This window comes from Dromiciops gliroides, chromosome 2 (genome assembly GCF_019393635.1).
Source record: "Dromiciops gliroides isolate mDroGli1 chromosome 2, mDroGli1.pri, whole genome shotgun sequence".
Classification (NCBI taxonomy): Eukaryota; Metazoa; Chordata; class Mammalia; order Microbiotheria; family Microbiotheriidae; genus Dromiciops; species Dromiciops gliroides.
In genome coordinates this window covers 431890783-431909942 of record NC_057862.1, presented here as the reverse complement: position 1 = coordinate 431909942, position 19160 = coordinate 431890783, and the positions used below count along the sequence as shown (strand labels likewise).

General features: G+C 40.3%; 1 protein-coding gene across 1 annotated transcript in view; it reads right to left on the bottom strand.

The window, feature by feature from the left end:
- The window catches only part of CCDC187 (coiled-coil domain containing 187), a 91802-nt gene that overhangs the window by 60531 nt on the left and 12111 nt on the right, over positions 1 to 19160 (bottom strand). Inside the window, exons 5-10 of the mRNA XM_043989576.1 lie at positions 14756 to 14839; positions 9891 to 10025; positions 8293 to 8945; positions 6034 to 6128; positions 1869 to 2542; positions 447 to 534 (exon numbers count right to left, since the gene is read on the bottom strand). Of these exons, the coding sequence (XP_043845511.1) occupies positions 447 to 534; positions 1869 to 2542; positions 6034 to 6128; positions 8293 to 8945; positions 9891 to 10025; positions 14756 to 14839 (1729 nt within the window). The remainder of the gene's footprint in view (positions 1 to 446; positions 535 to 1868; positions 2543 to 6033; positions 6129 to 8292; positions 8946 to 9890; positions 10026 to 14755; positions 14840 to 19160) is intronic.

Below are 19160 nucleotides of genomic sequence, written 5' to 3'. Positions count from 1 at the left end.
AGAGACTGTACCTTTAAGCTTGCCTACTAATACCCAGTGACACAATTGAGTTAAAGAGATCGGATGGTTCAATACAATACATTGCTGATGCTCAAAACACAACTCATCATATACCTTTTCTCTCTCTCTCTCTCCCTCCCCGCCCCTCTCTCTCTCCTTCTCTCTCTCAATCTCTCCCCATACCCTTTCTAATGAAAGATAAATTCCCAGTAGTGACATTTTTTGTATCTAAGAGGCAATTGCCACAAAGTTTTCCAGTGAGCAAGATCAGCACAATCCAGGGCTCTGTTCCTCTTCCTGTTCCAAAACTATTCCCAAACACCCAGGTTCTCTTAAAGATCAATGAGTCTAAGCAAGACCTCCAGAACTGATTGCAGAATTTGATCCTGCATGACAACCCATATAAGGGTGCCTTTGAGTTTTAGACCAAGCTTGGGATGACATACCTTTTTGTGAAGAAATCAGGAGAACTGGTGAACTTTTTATCTTTTGGTACCCTCTTTTCTACTTCTGAATCCTCAGTCAGAGTAAGATCTTTGGAAAGAGAGACAAGGGGAAAATATGATTACACCTTGTTCCAAAGTTAATAGGATTAAGGAGTAAAAATAAAGGGAATCCTATATGTAGGTAGAGAAGACAGAAAATGCTTTTCCCCAAAACTCTAAGTTTATTGCAAAATTACTTTTGCATAAGTTAAAAATTCATATAGATATGGACTCCCCCCCTTGATTAGCTTTTCAGTTTCTTATATCCATAGCCAGAAGAAAGTACATTAAAATAGTTAGGAGATGAGGTATTAGAGAATTTGGATTTTAGGCTCCATCTCTTCCCCAACCCAGAAGCTGAAAATCTTTCTCTGTTTCTCTGTACAAAGGGGGAAGTAAAGGAATGAAATAAGAGCAGCAGGGAGACACAGAGTTAGGTAAATAGATGGATTTCTATGCCTTTATATTTACTTTTCCAGAGACAATTATTTAAGAGGTTCAGTCTTTATTATGAACCATTCATTTGTGACCATTTGGAAGCGAAAAACCTTTTTATAAGTAGGTGTGGGGGCAGCTAGGTGACACAGTAGATAAAGCACCAGCCCTGGATTCAGGAGGACCTAAGTTCAAATCCAGTCTCAGACACTTGACACTTACTAGCTGTGTGACCCTGGGCAAGTCACTTAACACTCATTGCCCCACCTCCCCCCCCAAAAAAGTAGGTGTGAATTTCATCCATTGAAACAAAACAGGAAGAGACTTGTCTCCTTCTTAGTTCCAAAGATTATATGTTATTTTAGTTTTTGTGGAGCCAGAAAGAGACAATCCGACTAAATAAATGTGCTGTGGAGACAGTTTGACCTCATTTTATGCCATCAACATGTTTATTTGGTTTGTCAGATCAACTTGTCTATGGATTTCCATCATAAATATTTGATGAATATTATGTACCTACCTGTGTAATGAGCAAAAGGAAGTATGTAAGTGAAATACATGAGGGAAAAGAATTTAAAATTTATATTATATATTTAAAGACCAGATTCCATGGAATCTAGTCATAAGACATAAACACATAGAACTATAAATTTCAGATGGGTCCCAATATGAGACGTGCTCTCAGGTTTTGTGGGCTTTTCCTGGCTTTTTAAAAAGAAAAATAAAAGCCAACAGTAGCTTATCTATCCCTTAGAAAAAAATATTTGTGGGTATTAATAGTTTTTAAATAGGACTCAGATCTGTAGCTTCTTTAAATTTTTGTTTTCACTCAAAAAGACTCACAATTTCATATACATGAAGTATCTAGATATAAGTTGAATTACTATTCCCATCTTTTTAACTGGTAAAAGTCAGTTTTCTATTGATCTGTGGTCAGCATAGACCTACCTTTGGGCCTAGGTTTCAGCGCCACCTCAGGGCAAGGACTCTGTGGCTTATTCAAACCTGGGCTGCTGCAGAATAATGGTTCACCTGGTGCAGCAGGGCTGAGAAGGAAAGCTGGGATCTTTGTTTCCATTTCCACTCCATCTTTTCCAATTTCCTGAATCATCCCTTTTTCTCTGCCACTGGAGGGCTTGGTCACTTCTGGTCCAGAATCTCCAGGGGTTCCCAAGGCAGTTAGGCTGGAAGACTGGCCAAGTACAATAGCACAAGATGATTGTGCTGCCGCTGGGAGGCACTCCTGAACTGGTGAGATATCCATGCACTTCTCAGACTTGTTACTGGGGGCTCCAGACACTCCTGGGAGATTTAGCTTCTCAGTCAAGAATTCAATCCTCTCCTTCAACACCTGAGCAGTGGCCTCAAGAATCCGGATCCTGGCCTGATTGTGTTGGAAGGGCATAGGGTTTGGCTCTTTTCTGGGTGCCACAGAAACCGGAGTCTTCTCTAAGTTTTCAACTTGACATGACTGAAGAGCCAGAGTGGGAGGTAAAGGGCTAGGGTCCAAGTCTTGCTGTTTCAAGAGCCATGGGGATGTACTTGTAGAGAGTGGAAAAAGGGGGTTAACCCCACTTTCAGAAGCCCTAGTTGTAACTGGAGTTTTAGTATCATGGGAAGTTCTGTTCAAATACAAGGGAGAAATAATTGAAAAGAATAGCATCCAAATGACAACCATTAACTGTAACAAAGCATTCAAACTTATGTAGTACTTAAAAGTTTTCCAAAGTGCTTTCCTAAGCTCTGTCTGCCTCAGTTTCCTCAACTATAAAATGGGGATAAGAATAGCACCCACCATGGGCATCTAGGTGGCACAGTGGATAAAGCACTAGCCCTAGATTCAGGAGGACCTGAGTTCAAATCCAACCTCAGACACTTACTAGCTGTGTGACCCTAGGCAAGTAACTTAACCCTCATTGCCCCACAAAAAAAAAAGAAAGAAGAAAAAAAAGAATAGCACCTACCTCCCAAAATTGTTGTGAGGACCAAATGAGATACAGTATTTGTGAAGCACATTGCACAGTGCCTGGGACATAGTAGATGCTATTAAAATACTATTATTATGTTTCACATTATTGAACATATATAACCTATAGCAGATTGCTTCCTGTCTTAGCAAGGAGGAAGGGAAGGGAGGGAGAAAAATTTGGAATTCAAAATCTTACAAAAATGAATATTGAAAACTATCTTTAGACTAATGAAGCATATCCTCCCCTTCCAAAGAACTGATATTGATTAAACACAGACTGAAGCATGCTATTTTTCACTTTCCTTCATTTTTCCTTTTATTAAAGTTTTCTTATACAAACTGACTAATATGGACATGTTTTACATAATTGAACATGTATAACCCATATCTGATTGCTTACCTCCTCAGGGAAGGGAGAGGGGAGGGAGGGAAGGAGGGATAAAAATTTGGAACTCAAAACTTTAAATGAAAACATTTATTACTTAAAAAAGAAAACTATCTTCCTTCCTTCCTCCCTCCCTCCCTCCCTCCCTCCCTTCCTTCCTCCTTTCCCTCTTTCCTTCCTTCCTTCCTTCCTACCTTCTTCTCTTTCTTTCAAAAGACTGAGTCTGTGATTTTATTACCAAAGTGAACTGATGAGGAAACTCCCTCTGCCAAGGCAGATAGATCAACCACAGCTGCTTGGTGCCTGGAGGTACCAAGAAATAACTTTTTCAGGGATCCAGAGCCAATATTGTGCCAGAAGTATGACTTGAACCCAGGTCTTGACTCTAAGGCCAGTTTCCTAACCATTATGCAACATGGCCTCTCTCTCCAATGTTCTTTCCACTATCCCATGCTTTTAATTAAAGGTTTTTTCCCCTTTCCTCAGTAGGTTGGGGGTTGGGACTATGGATTTGGAATACTGTATATGATGTCAGACATTAACTGTTCTTTGTTATAAGAAAAATATCACAGCACCTGTACACAAGAGACAGGGCTGTAATATACCTGAAAATGACTGCTGTAAAATGGCATTAATCAAACTTTTTTTATTAAAGGGAGCTTGTTTAAGTTAATACTTGAAAACAAAAAGGTTTCATGAACATGCAAGAGAAACTCTGGCTTTGAGACTGTCAGAAATTAGTAAGTTAATAAGCATTTATCAGACACCTACTATTAGCCAGGCACTGTGCTAAGCACTAGGGATACAAGAAAGGGAAAAACAATAGTCCCTGCCCTCAAGGAGCTTATAGTCTAATGGAGGAAACAACATGAACACTTGAAAATCCAAAAGAAAGGAAAGCTGAGAGAAATTCCCTATTGCTAGAGATCCTTCCCCATGCTACCTCCACACCCCAAAAAATGCTCCTAGGGAAGTCATGTCAGTCAAACCTTAGCTTCAGGAAAAGTCACAGTGGAGCCTCTGCAGAGCAAAGGAGGCCATTTATAATTTTCCTGAGAAATGAGAAAGACAAATTTTAAGTCCCACATACAACAATCTAGATCACTGAGGAAGACCGAAGAGACAGACCATGAAAGGCAAAGACACAGAGCAAAGAACAGAGAGGCAGCTCTTGTCTATGATGCTGTTTCCTCTTCAGATCCAGAGACAGCAGACATCTCGATTTTTGTGTCCAATCTTCTGCTCTACAAGCTTAGTCCTACCTGGGCTGTGGTGGGGACCTGTTCATTCAGGCTATAGAGTTTTCTTGAAACAAAAGGGGTTGAAGAAAAGAAAGCATCCCTGTTCTTAGTTAGAGCTGGGTTTGGATAATAAATCTGATCTCAGGGCATTCTCTATTCATTTGAATTCCTCCTCCCCAGCAAGAGTATAATCTGAACTTGACTTAAAGAGGAAGAAGATGTTTTTTGGTCTATTCTCTTCATTCTATCTCATTCCTTTCTTTCTATTTCCCATTTAAAAATTGATATGACAGTTTTCAGACCCTATATTTTCATAATAGAAACAAAGTTCCAGATGTCTCCTCATTCTGGCACATTGAGAAGCCAAGTAACACAGTTAGCAAAGGTGTATGTGCCATAGACAGAGTTTGAAAACTGAGACATCTGAGCAGTTATATGTTTAAATTCTCCCAAGCCAACTCTTTTTTTTCAGTGAAAATTCTCTTTTATTGAACTTAGTATAAAGTCAAGCCAATAAGACTAAAATATTATTGTGCAAAAAGTAAAAAGATACTGATTAATAGTTTTATGCTAAATCTAATTTATTTATTTTTAATTTTTCTCAATTACATGTAAAGATATTTTTTGAATTCCAAGCCAACTCTTGACAAGGTTTCCCCTCTAATCCATGCCCCTGAAATGCCTTCACTATGCCCCATGAGACAGAGGAAGAGTTCCTTCTGCAGCTTTCCTAACCCTGAAGGAGTCACTTATGTGACTTTTTGAGTCTTCTCTCTGGGCTTTGCATATCTAATCCCTTACCAATTCCCATTAATTCCAAGTTGGTTTTCTTTCTCATAACCACTCCCTCTTTCCATTCTCCCTGCTACTGCCTTACCATATTTCCACTTATTTATTCTTTGCAACAGTGTCCTACAGGGCTTCCCACCTATCTACTTCCTCTCTGCTCCAACTTGTCTTTTGCACCATTGTCAGAATAATCTTTCTTCTGTGCTATTTGGTCATGTTTTTCCTCTGCTCAGAGATCTATTGTCCAAGTTCCTTTGTCTGGCATTCAAAGACCTCCACAATATGGCCCCACCCTTACTTTGCAGCCTTCTCCTATGACTCCCCATCCTCCTCAAGCCCTCTATGCTTCAGACAAAATTGACCTCTCTCTTCCCCAAACATGCCACACACCTTTCCCTCTACTTCCATTCTCTCTCTTCATCCCCTTTACCTGCTTAAGCCCTTCCCATTCTTTAAAGCCCAATTCATATCCCCTACCTCCTCCATGGGGCTGTTGCCAGTCCTCTAGGTTATACTCTACCTTGGACCTCAGCTACACTTGGTTTTGTACCTCACTGAGGCACCTATTATATACAGTGTTGTACATCATAGTTATCTGTTATTTGTGTCATCCCCTTGCTAAAACCAACAACTTCATGAGGACAGCCATGACATCCTATCTAATCTTTTGTTTGTCCTGCAGTACTCTGAACACAACAGGCACTCAATAAATGTTCACTTTATACCTACCTGTCTTGAAGCTTTTTGTTACCCAACACAGTGCCCAGTGCCTGCTTTTCATGCTTAAGAGCTGCCTCCCTTTGGCTTTCCTTGGTTTCCTGGGCCTAGGTAGGAGGAATAAACAATAGTTCAACACTTGTCTAGTATCAGCTGTATTTCGAACACCAGCACTAAAGAAAAGGAAAGGCACCATAGCTTCTGCTTGGGGGGGGGGGGGAAGCAGAAGAGACACATGAGAGTCCTTTTTCAACATGGAAGTTTGGCTTGTTTCCTGGTTGAAGGGATACAAGAGGGTAAAAAAGTTCTTTCCAACATCCACAACATCTTCTAAGTATTCAAGACAAGGTACCAACCAAGGTGAAGAAGTTCAATAAACCACGCTTTCAATACTTCCTACTCTATCCCCACATACACACATACTTCCAGTGGCTAAACCCCATTGACTCAAGCTCCAACCTCTAATTTAGCTAACCCATGTGAAACTTATTAAGGCTTTCAATTATTCATCAACAGTAACAGAACAGATGTTGCTGGCCTATTGCCTGCTTCAACAAATGCCTTACCTGGGACAACTATAGATATGTTAGTGAGAACCAGAGTACCACATACAACATGAGTTATTGCTGGTTTCCAAGAGAAAGAAGCAGGTGGCCAACATCTTCCCTATTCCATGTAGCCACACTATATCCTATAAGCAACCAGTATGAGACTTTCTATTGTTCTCCCTGAACCAAGGTCCATTTTTCAATGGGTTGGGCTATCAGGTATGGAAGGAACTTCAAGAGGTCATCCTTAATTCAGACCCCTTTGCTTTAAAGACCAACAAAGCCTAAATCACTGAGATATACTTGTCCTTATTTTTGAAGCTCAGGGACCAGATAATAGCTCTACTCCATTAAAAGAGGCAAGGGATCATATATCAAAAGAACTAGAGGAAGGTCTCTAGCTTCATGTCCCATGATGGACAAGAATCACATGGGATAAGAAGACTTGGAAGAATTAGTATCTCTACTAGTAGGGGGGACCAATCGCTATTAGCAAGATCTCATAGATCCATTTAAGAGGCTAAGGGATTACTTACATTCATACAGTGCTCTTTATTTTACAAAGTTCCTTGTCATTTTAACAGCCCTGTACTTGATAGTGCATCATTATCTCCTTTTTGGAGATGAGGAAACTGACAGTCGGGAAAAGCAAAGTGACATGTATTAATCATAAGTCAAATATCAGGGCCAGGGTTTAAATACAGGTTGTCCAATTCCAGATCCAATACTCTTTCTACCATGACATGTTGTCTTGGAGAGGTAGATTCTATGGCCTTGTTAACACCTCTTCCAATCAATAAATCCTTTGGATCTAACAGCTATTTCCTGCTTAAAAAAAAAAAACAACAACAAAACACTTTGCCTTTAGCCCCTCCCTCTTTTGTGTAAATTAAGGGTTCTTAACCTGAGGCACATGAACTTTTAAAACATACATATTTTGATAATTGTATTTCAATATCATTAGTTTCCTTAGTAACCATGGGCATTTTGTTTTATGCATTTAAAAACATATTTCTTGTTTAATGTGATTGTGTATATATATATATATATATATATATATATATATAACCTATATCAGATTGTTAGCTGTCTTGGAGAGGAGGGAGTGAAGGGAGAGAGGGAGAAAAATTTGGAACTAGAAATCTTATAAAGACAAATGTTGAAAACTATTTCTACATGTAACTGGAAAATAATAAAATACTTTTATGATTTAAAAAAGATGAAAAAATTTTAAGAAAAAGCAAAAGAATAAAAATAAAAACATATTTCTGAGATTGCCAGAGATGTCCATGATACACACAAAATGGTTAAGAACCCTTGGTGTAAATCATGATGATAATTTTTTAAAATCCTTTACATGCTAAGATGATAATTTTGACCTCTTCAGAATATATGAAAACTCTAAGCTGTCCCTCTAGCAGTGAGGACTACCTGCACTGAATATCACCATGCCCTCTCCAGATCCTTCCTATGACCCCTTCCTATGATCCATCAGATGACCCAGTGATATGCAAATTGCAAGATGATTGCTAGGGATGCAACCTGTGGCCATGGAAAAGATTGGCTAACTGGTCTAGTTGGAGACTGACTCTTGTATTCATTCCCCATGGGCCCTGTGTGCTCCAATATAACCCACTAGGCAAACACAATCCTAGACCTCCAGAAGATAAAAGACCAGGGTCCAGAACCATTTGGCCAACAAATCTTCCCACCAAATACTTACTTTGGAAAGGCGGGATTGTTGTGCAGAGGCAATAGTCTTGAATGACATTTGTGAGACTCTGGCATTGGGCTTCTTGGAGGAAGCTTCTCTCTGTTTCTTATACACCTCCTGCAACTTCTTCTGTCTCTGCTCCAAGGCTTTCTTTACAGATATTTTGGCTTCAAGGCACCTTCTCTTTCTTTCATTTGCTTTTTGAGTCATGAATTTCTGGATTTCCGCAGTGGTGTACGGCCTAAGGGCACTCCCATTTGTTTTTCTGTGGGTCCCTTGGCAGGCATTTTCTTTTCCAGATACTTTCCATGCCCCAGAACTACTTGTCCTTGAAGAGAGGTTCTTTCCTTCTGAGGATAATTGGAGATTCCTTCTTCTTACAGCTGTATTTTGAGATTTTGAAAGCCGTTCCGATTCACCTGCTTTCTTGGTAGATTGGAACCATGTTCTTTTGTTATCTCCCTTGTCTTGAATATGTGATTGGAGATTTTTCAAAAGATTCAAGATAGCTTGGAATGGTTCAGAACTACCACAACCCACTGGCACTGAACTTTCTGGAGAGATCTGGGAGTTTCCTTGGGGAGGAGCTGTTCCTTTCTGGTTGGTTATCTCTGGGACTGGGGGTGATATGTGCTCAGATTTTTGAGTCTTCTCTATTGATCCTGCAAACACAGTCACAGAAATATTAAGAAAGCTGGGGATAAGGAAGCACTGGGGGACAGATCAAAACTGGCCACCAAAGGGATTAAATTCAAGGGGTACTAGGAAGGGACTTTGCCCAAATATATTCCCCATAACCTTTATCCAGAAGCCTATTACACAGTCACTACTGAATTTGAAACATTTCCCCTACATCCCCAGGTGGCCAGGGCCCACAGACTTCCCTATCTCACATGTCAAGGAGAGAACTACCTGATAAACTTATTCCCACTAACATATGAATAGAAAAAGACTTATAGGAAGAAAAACTTATAGGAAGTGAAGCACTATAGAATGAAGAAAGCAGAATCTGAACAATAATATTACATACACTGACATTATTTTTACATAGCCACAAATAACACCTGCAATGATATTTTTTAAAAATACACAGAATATCCAAGAGGACAAGGAAGCAAAAAGCATAGTCTTGTAATATTTGCCCATTTATACTTTTTTAGAAACCCAAATTCTTAGTGATTTACAATTTATATGTGTATGATCTTTTAAAAATTCTGGTTTATTTGAATGTTTTTTATTGATGATTACTGTTAGAATTTGAGAAATCTACCCCCCCCCCCAAAACCCACTTTTCTATAAAGTTTTATATTTGAAAACAGATACCTGGACAGGGCAATGTTTACTCCCAAATGAATGATATACTTAAAGAGCTCTAATTTCAGGTATCACTGATAGGTCAGTGTAGGAGATATTCTAGGGAAGGGCCCCAGAGAGGAGGCCAACTCCCTCTGTTCTGTTTTTATCTCTCAAAACAGACTCAGGAATGTTTATCTTATAGTTTCTCATCCAGTTCTTCCCCCACCTCCCCACACAGCACATACACCACATAATCAGAACTAAAGTAGAAACTTAGGAGAGATTTCCAATTCCAGAGCAGCACCAAATACCTGACTCCTTTGTGGTGGCTAGGCCTCCTGAGAGGGCCCGATTCTGGAGCTGGAGAAACGTGGGAGGGGGCCCAAGGAGAAGCCTCACAAGCCTCTGTCCCTTTCTCCATGCAGAAACACCAGCCAGCTTGGCATCTTAAAGAAAAAACATACACCCCCTGGATGCACCAGAGCCCCTTTGGAGTGCTGGGGACAGGGACAGAGGGGGAGGCTCGGGTTAGGAGCTAACTAACAGTGCAAGTCCAGGAAGACTGGAGATGGAATCCCAATTCTACCACATCAATTAGCGCTATATCTGAGTAAGTCATACTTCCCTTCCTTCATTTGGAAAAAGGCAAGAATATTTACATTGCTTATCCTGAAGGGTTGTCACAAGGAAAGGACATCATGCTTCATCATCTAAATGTGATCTATGAGCTCCCTATGTACAATACACTATGATGGAGGAAGGAACACAGCTCTAGACATCAAGAAGTCTGGGTCCTAACTCTGCTTTTACCATGCCTTCATGGAGAAGGCAGATTACTTACCTCTCTCTCTTGGCCTTGTTTTCCTCAGGTGTTACAGGGAGGTTCACCACCTTCCCTACTTACCACACAGAGCTGCTTAATAAGGATCAAATGAGAAAACGGATGTGAACGTACCTTGGAAATGATAGAAGCCCATACCAAGACAAGAAACAAGTATGAGGAAGGCTTTTCTCCACACGCCCTCTCTTGTCATCTTTACCTTTGCCCAGCATGCTCTTTATCAACAAATAAGGGAGCCAAGGCCTGGGGACTGACCAAAATGAACTAGCTTCCTGGCCTCTTTTGGCCTTCCCAGCACAGCAACTCGTAGACCAGAGGTGAGGCCTATCCTGTAAACCAAAGCCGCCTCCTCAGCCTAGAGAAGAGCGTCGTCACTAACGTAACTCAAGCTCAATGGACTGCACGGTGAGCCAGAGTGAGGGTTAATGGAAATATCATTTTATTTTTGATGATTTGCACCTCATGAGAGTAAACTAATTTGATTTTAAACTGGTGCAAGTCAGCAGGAACAGAGAAAAAGAATCAATGAAAGCTCCTAGCCCAGGCAGAATGAGAGGCCCTGTAGAATGCAAAAATAAACGATCTACCACATCACAAACACAAATGAGTTTTCTTTAATAAATGTTGTCACATAATAAACACCATTTATCAAGGTTTTACTTCATAATTTCAGATTACATTCACCAGATGCCGATACCAACACCAAGATCATTACAAATACATAGACAATCTCTACCAACGGACACTTGAGATGTTCTTCCCTCTCCCTCTCCCTCTTTCCCTCCTTTCCTCCCTCCCTCCAATAAGGTTTTGTTGACCAGCTCAGATTGCAGGATGGGCTATAAAAAATGCAAATCATTTACAGGATCCTTGGTTTTTCCTCTCTCCAAATCCATTGATAAGACTGGAATCAAGTTGATAAAGTCAGGTTTCTGCTACGTTCAGCCAGTGCTGGCCTTTGTAATAAGTTATTAGCCTTCACTAGCATGAGACTGCCACAGTACTCCTATTTTCTTACTCACTGGGATCTCCCCTGGAAGTTCTGGAATAGGGATAGGTAATCAACACAAGCAAAATCAGTGTCCATTTTGCCAAGACTCTTGGGGAAGTGTTGTCCTAAGTATAGATTACAGATGAGGGTGTTAACTTTTATCTATCAGACCACTAACACACACTTGGAGTTGTGCCTCTAATAATGGAGATGGTTTTCCCATCTCTCCTAGTACCTCCCTGTTATTAGTTCAATTTAAAGAATTTAAAGGCACCTATTATGTTGGGTTTTTTGTTTGTTTGTTTTGTTTTTAAGTGAGGCAATTGGGGTTAAGTGACTTGCCCAGGGTCACACAGCTAGTAAGTGTTAAGTGTCTGAGGTCGGATTTGAACTCAGGTCCTCCTGACTCCAGGGTCGGTGCTCTATCCACTGCGCCACCTAGCTGCCCCTAAAGGTACCTATTATGTGCAAGGAAATAGGGATGTAAAAATGACATGTAAGTGCTGGTGTGAATGGGGAAGTTATTGTGTAGCTGGGACTAGGGGATGGAGCTAGCCTGTGGCCAGGACCAAGGAATAGTCAGTCTTTGGTGGAAGTTAACGATATGATCACCCTGAACCAGAGCTCATCCTCAATTTGTGCTTGGGATACATATTGACTCATGCAAAGACTGTTATTATTATCATCACTGGTATCATCATCTCCTGATACAATTGTCTTTTCAATCAAGCTAACCAAACTCAGTTTTACAAGCATCCTAATTATCTGAATGGAACCTAAGAGAAGAATCACAGAATGTCAGAATTGGAAGGGATGTTAAAAGTCATTTAGATAACTTGTTATTGTTGTTCAATCTTTTCAGTTGTATCTAACTCTTCGTGACCCAATTTAGGTGTGGTTGGTTTGGGGGGGAGGGGTTGGGGGGGGGCAATGAGGGTTAAGTGACTTGCTCAGGGTCACACAGCTCATTAGTGTCAAGTGTCTGAGGTCGGATTTGAACTCAGGTCCTCCTGAATCTAGAGCCGGTGCTTTATCCACTGCATCATCTAGCTGCCCCCTCCCCAATTTAAGTGTTCTTGACAAAGATACTGGAGTGGTTTGCGATTTCCTTCTCCAGCTCATTTTACAGATGAGAAAATGGAGGCAAACAGGATTAAGTGACTGGCTTATGGTCACACAGCTACTAAGTGTCTGAGGCCAGATTTGAACTCAGGAAGATTTATCTTCCTGACTCCAGGCCTCGAACTCTATCCACTGTACCTCCCTGTCCCATTTAGCTCATACTCCATTTTATCAATGAAGAAACAAAAGCACCAAAAAGTAAAAATGATTTGCCCAACATCACACAGGTACCAAGTGGCAGAGCTGGAACTAGAACCTGGGTTTCTATTTCCAGGTCCATTGCTTTTTCCATTACATAGGAATGCTTTCCTTGCTTTTTTTGAGATGTAAATTATCCTGAATATAAGGTTTCCATTAATCCTCCCATCCCTCTCACTTCATTTGGATCCATTAGGTCCAAGCTCCAACAGCCCAACCTCTGACCTAATCTTTAATTCCCAGGGATCATTAAGATCACTCATGGAACCCATCTGGCCAGGAATTCTAGAAGCTGCTTAACATCATCTGAGGTTTCCAGTTGGCATTAGGCCCAGTTTCCAAGATGCCCACCTCCCATCCACCCTCATGGTGAGCACCCCAACTCAAATTTTAACTCATCCAGATGTTTAGCTTGACAGTAAGATTGCCTTGGGAGTAGCAAGCAAATTAATGAGCCCTTCTGGACACATCCCTCACCCCAAGTCCCCCCTCCCTAGCAGTCTAATCTTAATTAGTTTTTAAGAAAGAATTTTTAGTCTGTGAAAACGAATTAAATCCCAAAGTATGGGATCAAAGTGTTGGCACCAACTTAATCTCTGATAGAAAATGCAAAGCAAGGTTCTATCATCTGAAATTAAACATTCGGCCCCATTTTCCTGCTGCCTGGACAGATGAATATTTTATAACTATTGTGATTTAATTTTTTGTTAACTACAGCAAATTTATAATTCATCCAATTCCCAGGTCCTGTGACTCTGACCCCTGACCCCCAATTCATCTCTTTTGAGCCCTGCTTTGACTTCGTCACTGACAGGAACTAATGGTCAACACAGACTCGGTGACATTGGCGGCTACAATGATGAATGTGCCACATGGCATGGTCTTGTGACCCAGTCTCAGGGAGAGAGCAGGTCATTTTTCAAGCGATCCATTAAAACAAAAAGGGGGAGGGCATGATGAAGGAAGAAAATTATTTTATATTTTAAGCATTTTAAATAACCTTTTTTGTACCTAGCACATTATACTTATAGCATCCCTAACTTCACATTCAAAGTACTGAATAAGCTCTGTAGGATTTCTCCCCCACTCCTATTCAGCATTCCTTTGGTGATTCATAAACATGTCTATTCTAATAACAAACTGACACTCTCCCCTATCCCCCCCACCATGTAAGCTTTTCCTTCTCACCTAGAAACACCTAGTGCTGGTCATAGGAACATATAGTAAAACATTATTTTCTCATTTTACACCAAACTGATGTTGCTCTTTCCTATGAACAAGAACAGATGTTACAGATAGGGTAACTAACTAGTTAACAATTCTGTGAATAAATAGTAACTTTTGGGGCTACTCATCAAGAGAATTTAACAGAAGACATTTTTAATGGCGGCTACTTGTGAGACAATTTAGGGTTGTAATTCCCATTTGCATGTGGAGAAATGAAGGCCCAGAGACAGAAAACTCTCTTAAAATTAATTAGCAAAACTGAAATCTGTACCTAGAGTTCTCATGTATCAATCAGTTTCATTTATTCCTGAATGAAATTCACTATAAGGTGAGATCAGCCCTTAACCCATCCAAAGGGGATTAGTTAGCAAAGAGTCACCCTGCCTAGGCTTCTCAAAGATGATATCCTAGCAGAGCTCTGGAGCATTATTAATACTGCCAGAGTGTTTACTGACTCCTAATTGAATAAGCTCATCTATCCTACTTGGCCCAGGTCAGGGACTTTCTAAAGGTTACAAAGAGAATCCATAGAGCTGCATTCAACTCTAACTGCACCCCCTCCACACACACACACACACACACACACACACACACACACACACACACACACACACATTTCCTCATTATTCCAATAAAACCTTTTTCTATAGACCACTAACCTAAGTGGGTTTGTTTGTTTTTCTTTAAAGCTTTTATTTGGCTCCAAAATATCTTTTTCCGCTACCCCTACCCCCACCATGCCCCAGCCCCTTAAAAACAAAACAAAAACAGTATCAACAACAACAAAAATAATTTACCTTGGTCTTTCAAAAGTCTTCTAGGGGAAGGTGATGAAACAGATTCCTGGCAGCTTTGGGCCACTTTAATTTTGTCCCCTTGACCTTGATGGTGTTTGGGATAGGGGAGGAGAGAGACATACAGAGACAGAGACAGAGAAAGACAGAGAGGAAGGGAAGATGGGAGGATGGGAAGGGAAAGAGGACAGGAAGAGAGAAAAAAGGAGGGAAGGAGGGAGGAGGAAAGAGAGAGTTGTATTAGAGAAAGCAATAATTGACTAAAAGAACAACTAAGGTACCTGTTTCACTCGCAAGCCTAAAGTTAAACAAGCACCACCATAAAATTAGTTATTGAATCAAGGGAGCTCAGGAATGGGATCACATGATGTAATAACAGAAAAAGTTCCTTTATTTTGGAGTCAGGACCTCTAGGTATGATCCCTTGCCCTTAACTCAGTAGTTGTATGATCTTGAATAAGTCATTTACTCATAGGTAGTTTTTCATCTATAAAATGGGTATTTGTATCCTATGCTCCATATCTCACAGGTTGTTGTAAGAAAAGACCTTTTTCGAACCTAAACTGCTATGAAAAAGTGAGCTACTACTATCATTAATAAATCATAGAAGATTCAGCCTAGAAGAGAGAGATCATAAGCAGTAACCACTCCTAAACCCTAAAAACAAAAAACTAACCTCCATTATCTACGTATGTTTATCTAAGGCAGGGGGAGTTCATCTTTGTGCCTGTGTCATGGACCCTCCCAGTGAAGCCTAGGAACTCCTCAGAATATTTTTAAATGCATAAGATTACAAAAGAAACCAATTATATTGAAACATGGTAAATCAACTATTTAAAAAAAAACAATTTTGTGGACCCCAAGGTAAAACACCCTGAATTCTAGGGCAAAATGTTCATTCCTGTGCAAGCATCCCTCTGTCTTCTGGCATGTTTATCTAGGCTGCCTTCTTTCAGAAAAGCCAAAACTCATTTTCACATTAACTTAAGGTCAATATAACTGAAAGCCAAATTTTATTGCCTAATCAGACTGTACACTCCAAGTTAAATACATAAATGATTTGCACTACTGCTTTTTTCCACATATGCATATAACTAACAGCTGGCTATGTATATATTCAAATTTGGAAATTGTTGTTTTTGTTATTCAATCATTTCAGTCATGTTGGACCCTTCGTAACTCCATTTAGGGTTTTCTTGGCAAAGATACTGGACTGGTTTGCCATTTCCTTCTCCAGCTCATTTTACAGATGAGGAAACTGAGGCAAACAGGGTAAAGTGACTTGCCCAGGATCACACAGCTAAGTGTCTGAGGCTAGATTTGAACTCAAGAAGATGAATCTTTCTGACTCCAGGCCTGCTCTACCTACTGCATCACTCAACTGCTCTTTTTGGAAATTAGCAGAATGGCAACTCAGAAATGGCCAGACACCAGAAAGTTAGATACCAAAACGCTAGAGGCCAAGATACCCCTTCTATTGGATGCTCTCTCATCTATTGACTCAAGCAGGTAGCACAATAGATAAAGCACTGGCCTGGATTAGGAAGGCCTGAGTTCAAATCCTGCCTCAGGAACTTACTAGCTTTGTGACCCTGGGCAAGTTATTTAACCCTGCTTGCCTCGGTTTCCTCATCTGTAAAATGAGGGTCATAATGGCACTTACTTCTTAGGGTTATTGTGAAGACTAATGAGATAATATTTGTAAAATGTTTAGCACAGTGAAAGAAGTATAGAGTAGGTACCTAATAAATGCTTATTCCCTCCCCTTGCACTCCCTTCCCCATCTATATAGACAACACCATCAGCTCAGTAGGACAGGGTTTCAGAGTCAATATTTCCACTGGCAGGGTTAGAATGTGCTGAGCCAGCCACATCCTTAAGCACAGTTCCATCTCTCATATCTGGGGCTTTACTGTGATCAAGCCCCATGCTTAGAATGCTCTCCTCACCTGGTCTGTCACCTGGAATCCTCATATTACTTCAAAACTCAACTCAAACACAACCTTTGCTGGTTTTTCCAATTGCTAGTGCTATCCCTCCAAGGTTACCTTGTACTTGATTTTTGTATATCTTGTATGTATACACATACACACACACACACACACACACACACACACACAAGTTCTTTGAGGGCAGAGTCTATACCACTTTGAATTCCTATCCCCATTGCCTAGCACAGTACCTGACACATAGTAGGCATTTAATAAATGCTTGTTGATTGATTGAGACCAACAGCTCAATAGCTTACCAGGGCTAATAGAAGAGTCTATAGTCAGGACTAGAATCAAAGATGATTGTTAAAGAAAAATCCTAAGAGATCACCTAATGTAATCAATACCCTTATTTATACTAGGGAAGAAATACACCCAGAGATCATCAGTGACTTGCCCAAGGTCAACACATTCATTAGTGAAAAGGCCAGCCCTAACATCAATTTCTTGGTGTAGTGTCTTTCCACTACATAGGACTATCTCTTTAGGGGATCAGCCTGTAGCCAGAGTCTATGGCTGCCTAATACAAAACCAGAAGACCTCCTTTTCCCCATGCTTGAAACTCTCTTTTAAATTCCAGGGTCAGTAACCTAAAAAAAGTATCTTACTACATGATTGCTTAATTTCCACAAAATACTATAAAAGTCTGCTCTTCCTTAGATAGGAGTACCCTTCGACTCTCCCTGACCAAAACAAAAAGACTTTACAAACTCCTTAAAAGGACTTCTCCTTCCTTTCTGAACCAAGCCAGACAAAGCACTTCACTCCCAGAGCCAGGATAAGTAGGGAGATTAAAATGCAGACACTTTAGAAAATATAAATGACACCAGCCTGTAAATGATGGGACTTATAGATTGAGATCACAGAATGAACAATAATTGCTGGCAGTGTTACGCTAATGGATATTCAGCAATCCCTACAGGTAGGGGGAAAAATGGCTTATAAATTGGTCAGATGTCACTGGAATCTTCAACAGAGCCATTAGCAATGGCCAACAGCATTTAATACTGAGCCAACTGCCAGAGTCAGGATGGGGGGTTGAGGGGAGTACACTAGAGCCATTTCAGAGTGCTGCTAATGACCACAGGGACATTAAATTAGAGGTGGCTGCAAACGGGAAAAGCTCCAGCCATCATCTTTATCAATCAGACAAGAGTCAGCCCTGACAGATCAGCTTAAGGTTGACCTATCTACTTTCACACTGGATCCAATGGCAGGGAGAAAATACAGAGATGTTTTTGTCAGTCTTGCGCCCCTCAAAGAGTCACCCACAAACCAAGCAATTTTTATTAATTACTATTTGCAAGACATTATTTAAATTAATGGTATTCTTCCACCAAGGGGTCTAACTTCTGGTGACATAAACACAGACACACCACTCAATACATGCAGCCCTATGGGAAAATGAATTGTGTGGATTAGGCCTACTAAAAAAAAAAGATAAGGTGGAAAAAAATGTTGGCTTTGGAATCAGAAGAACCAGGCCAAGATCAGTTAGAGAAAGCACCAGTGATAAAGAGGGAAAGACAGAGGAAGGGAGGGCAGGGCCAAAGGCCAAAAGAGATTTGTGCTCTTGATTTTATAAAGCAATATTTTCAATGTGACTCAATCAGCAAATATCCATTGAGTGCCCACTATATGCCAGGGGAAAAGGATTTTTGCTTAAGGGATACATACATATACACATACATATACATATATATACACATACATAAACATATAATTATACATATCATCTATAATATTAGCATACAATTAATAATTGAATACTAATGTGAGATGAATTCAGGCTTTTTGGGGGATACAGCCTAAAAGCACATTCAGGGATGGATAAAAAAGGACAAATAATTGAGAGTTTATTGTACCCTACTGCAAGTAATACTTATTCTTTGAGAAATTCTGTATAAAAGAATCAGAATTAGATGAGGCATCATGAGAAATATATTAGGTACTAATTGAGATGTGTCTGTTGGTAAGGTAGGGCAGCTAGGTGGTACAGTGGATAGAACACTAGACTTAGAAGCAGGAAGACTCATCTCCCTGACCTCAGGTGCTTACTAGCTGTATGACCCTGGGCAAGTCACTTAACCCTGTTTGCCTCAGTTTCTCATCTATAAAATGATTGGGAGAAGGAAATGGCAAACCATTCCAGTATCTTTGCCAAGAAAACCCCAAAGACATAACTGAAATGACACAACAAGGATGGTTAGCATTCATTTAGTTATTCAATAAACATTCCTTCAGTACCTGCTAGGTGCAGGATACCGTACCAAGCATCGTCAGGAATTTTTTTGGACAAGATCTGTGATTTCATTGGTGTAAGGAACTGTGGAAGTAAACATAGGCCTTAGAAAGACTAGAACAGGCATGACAAAAAGACTACTTCATAGAAAGGCTAGGGCAGCTAGGTGAAACAG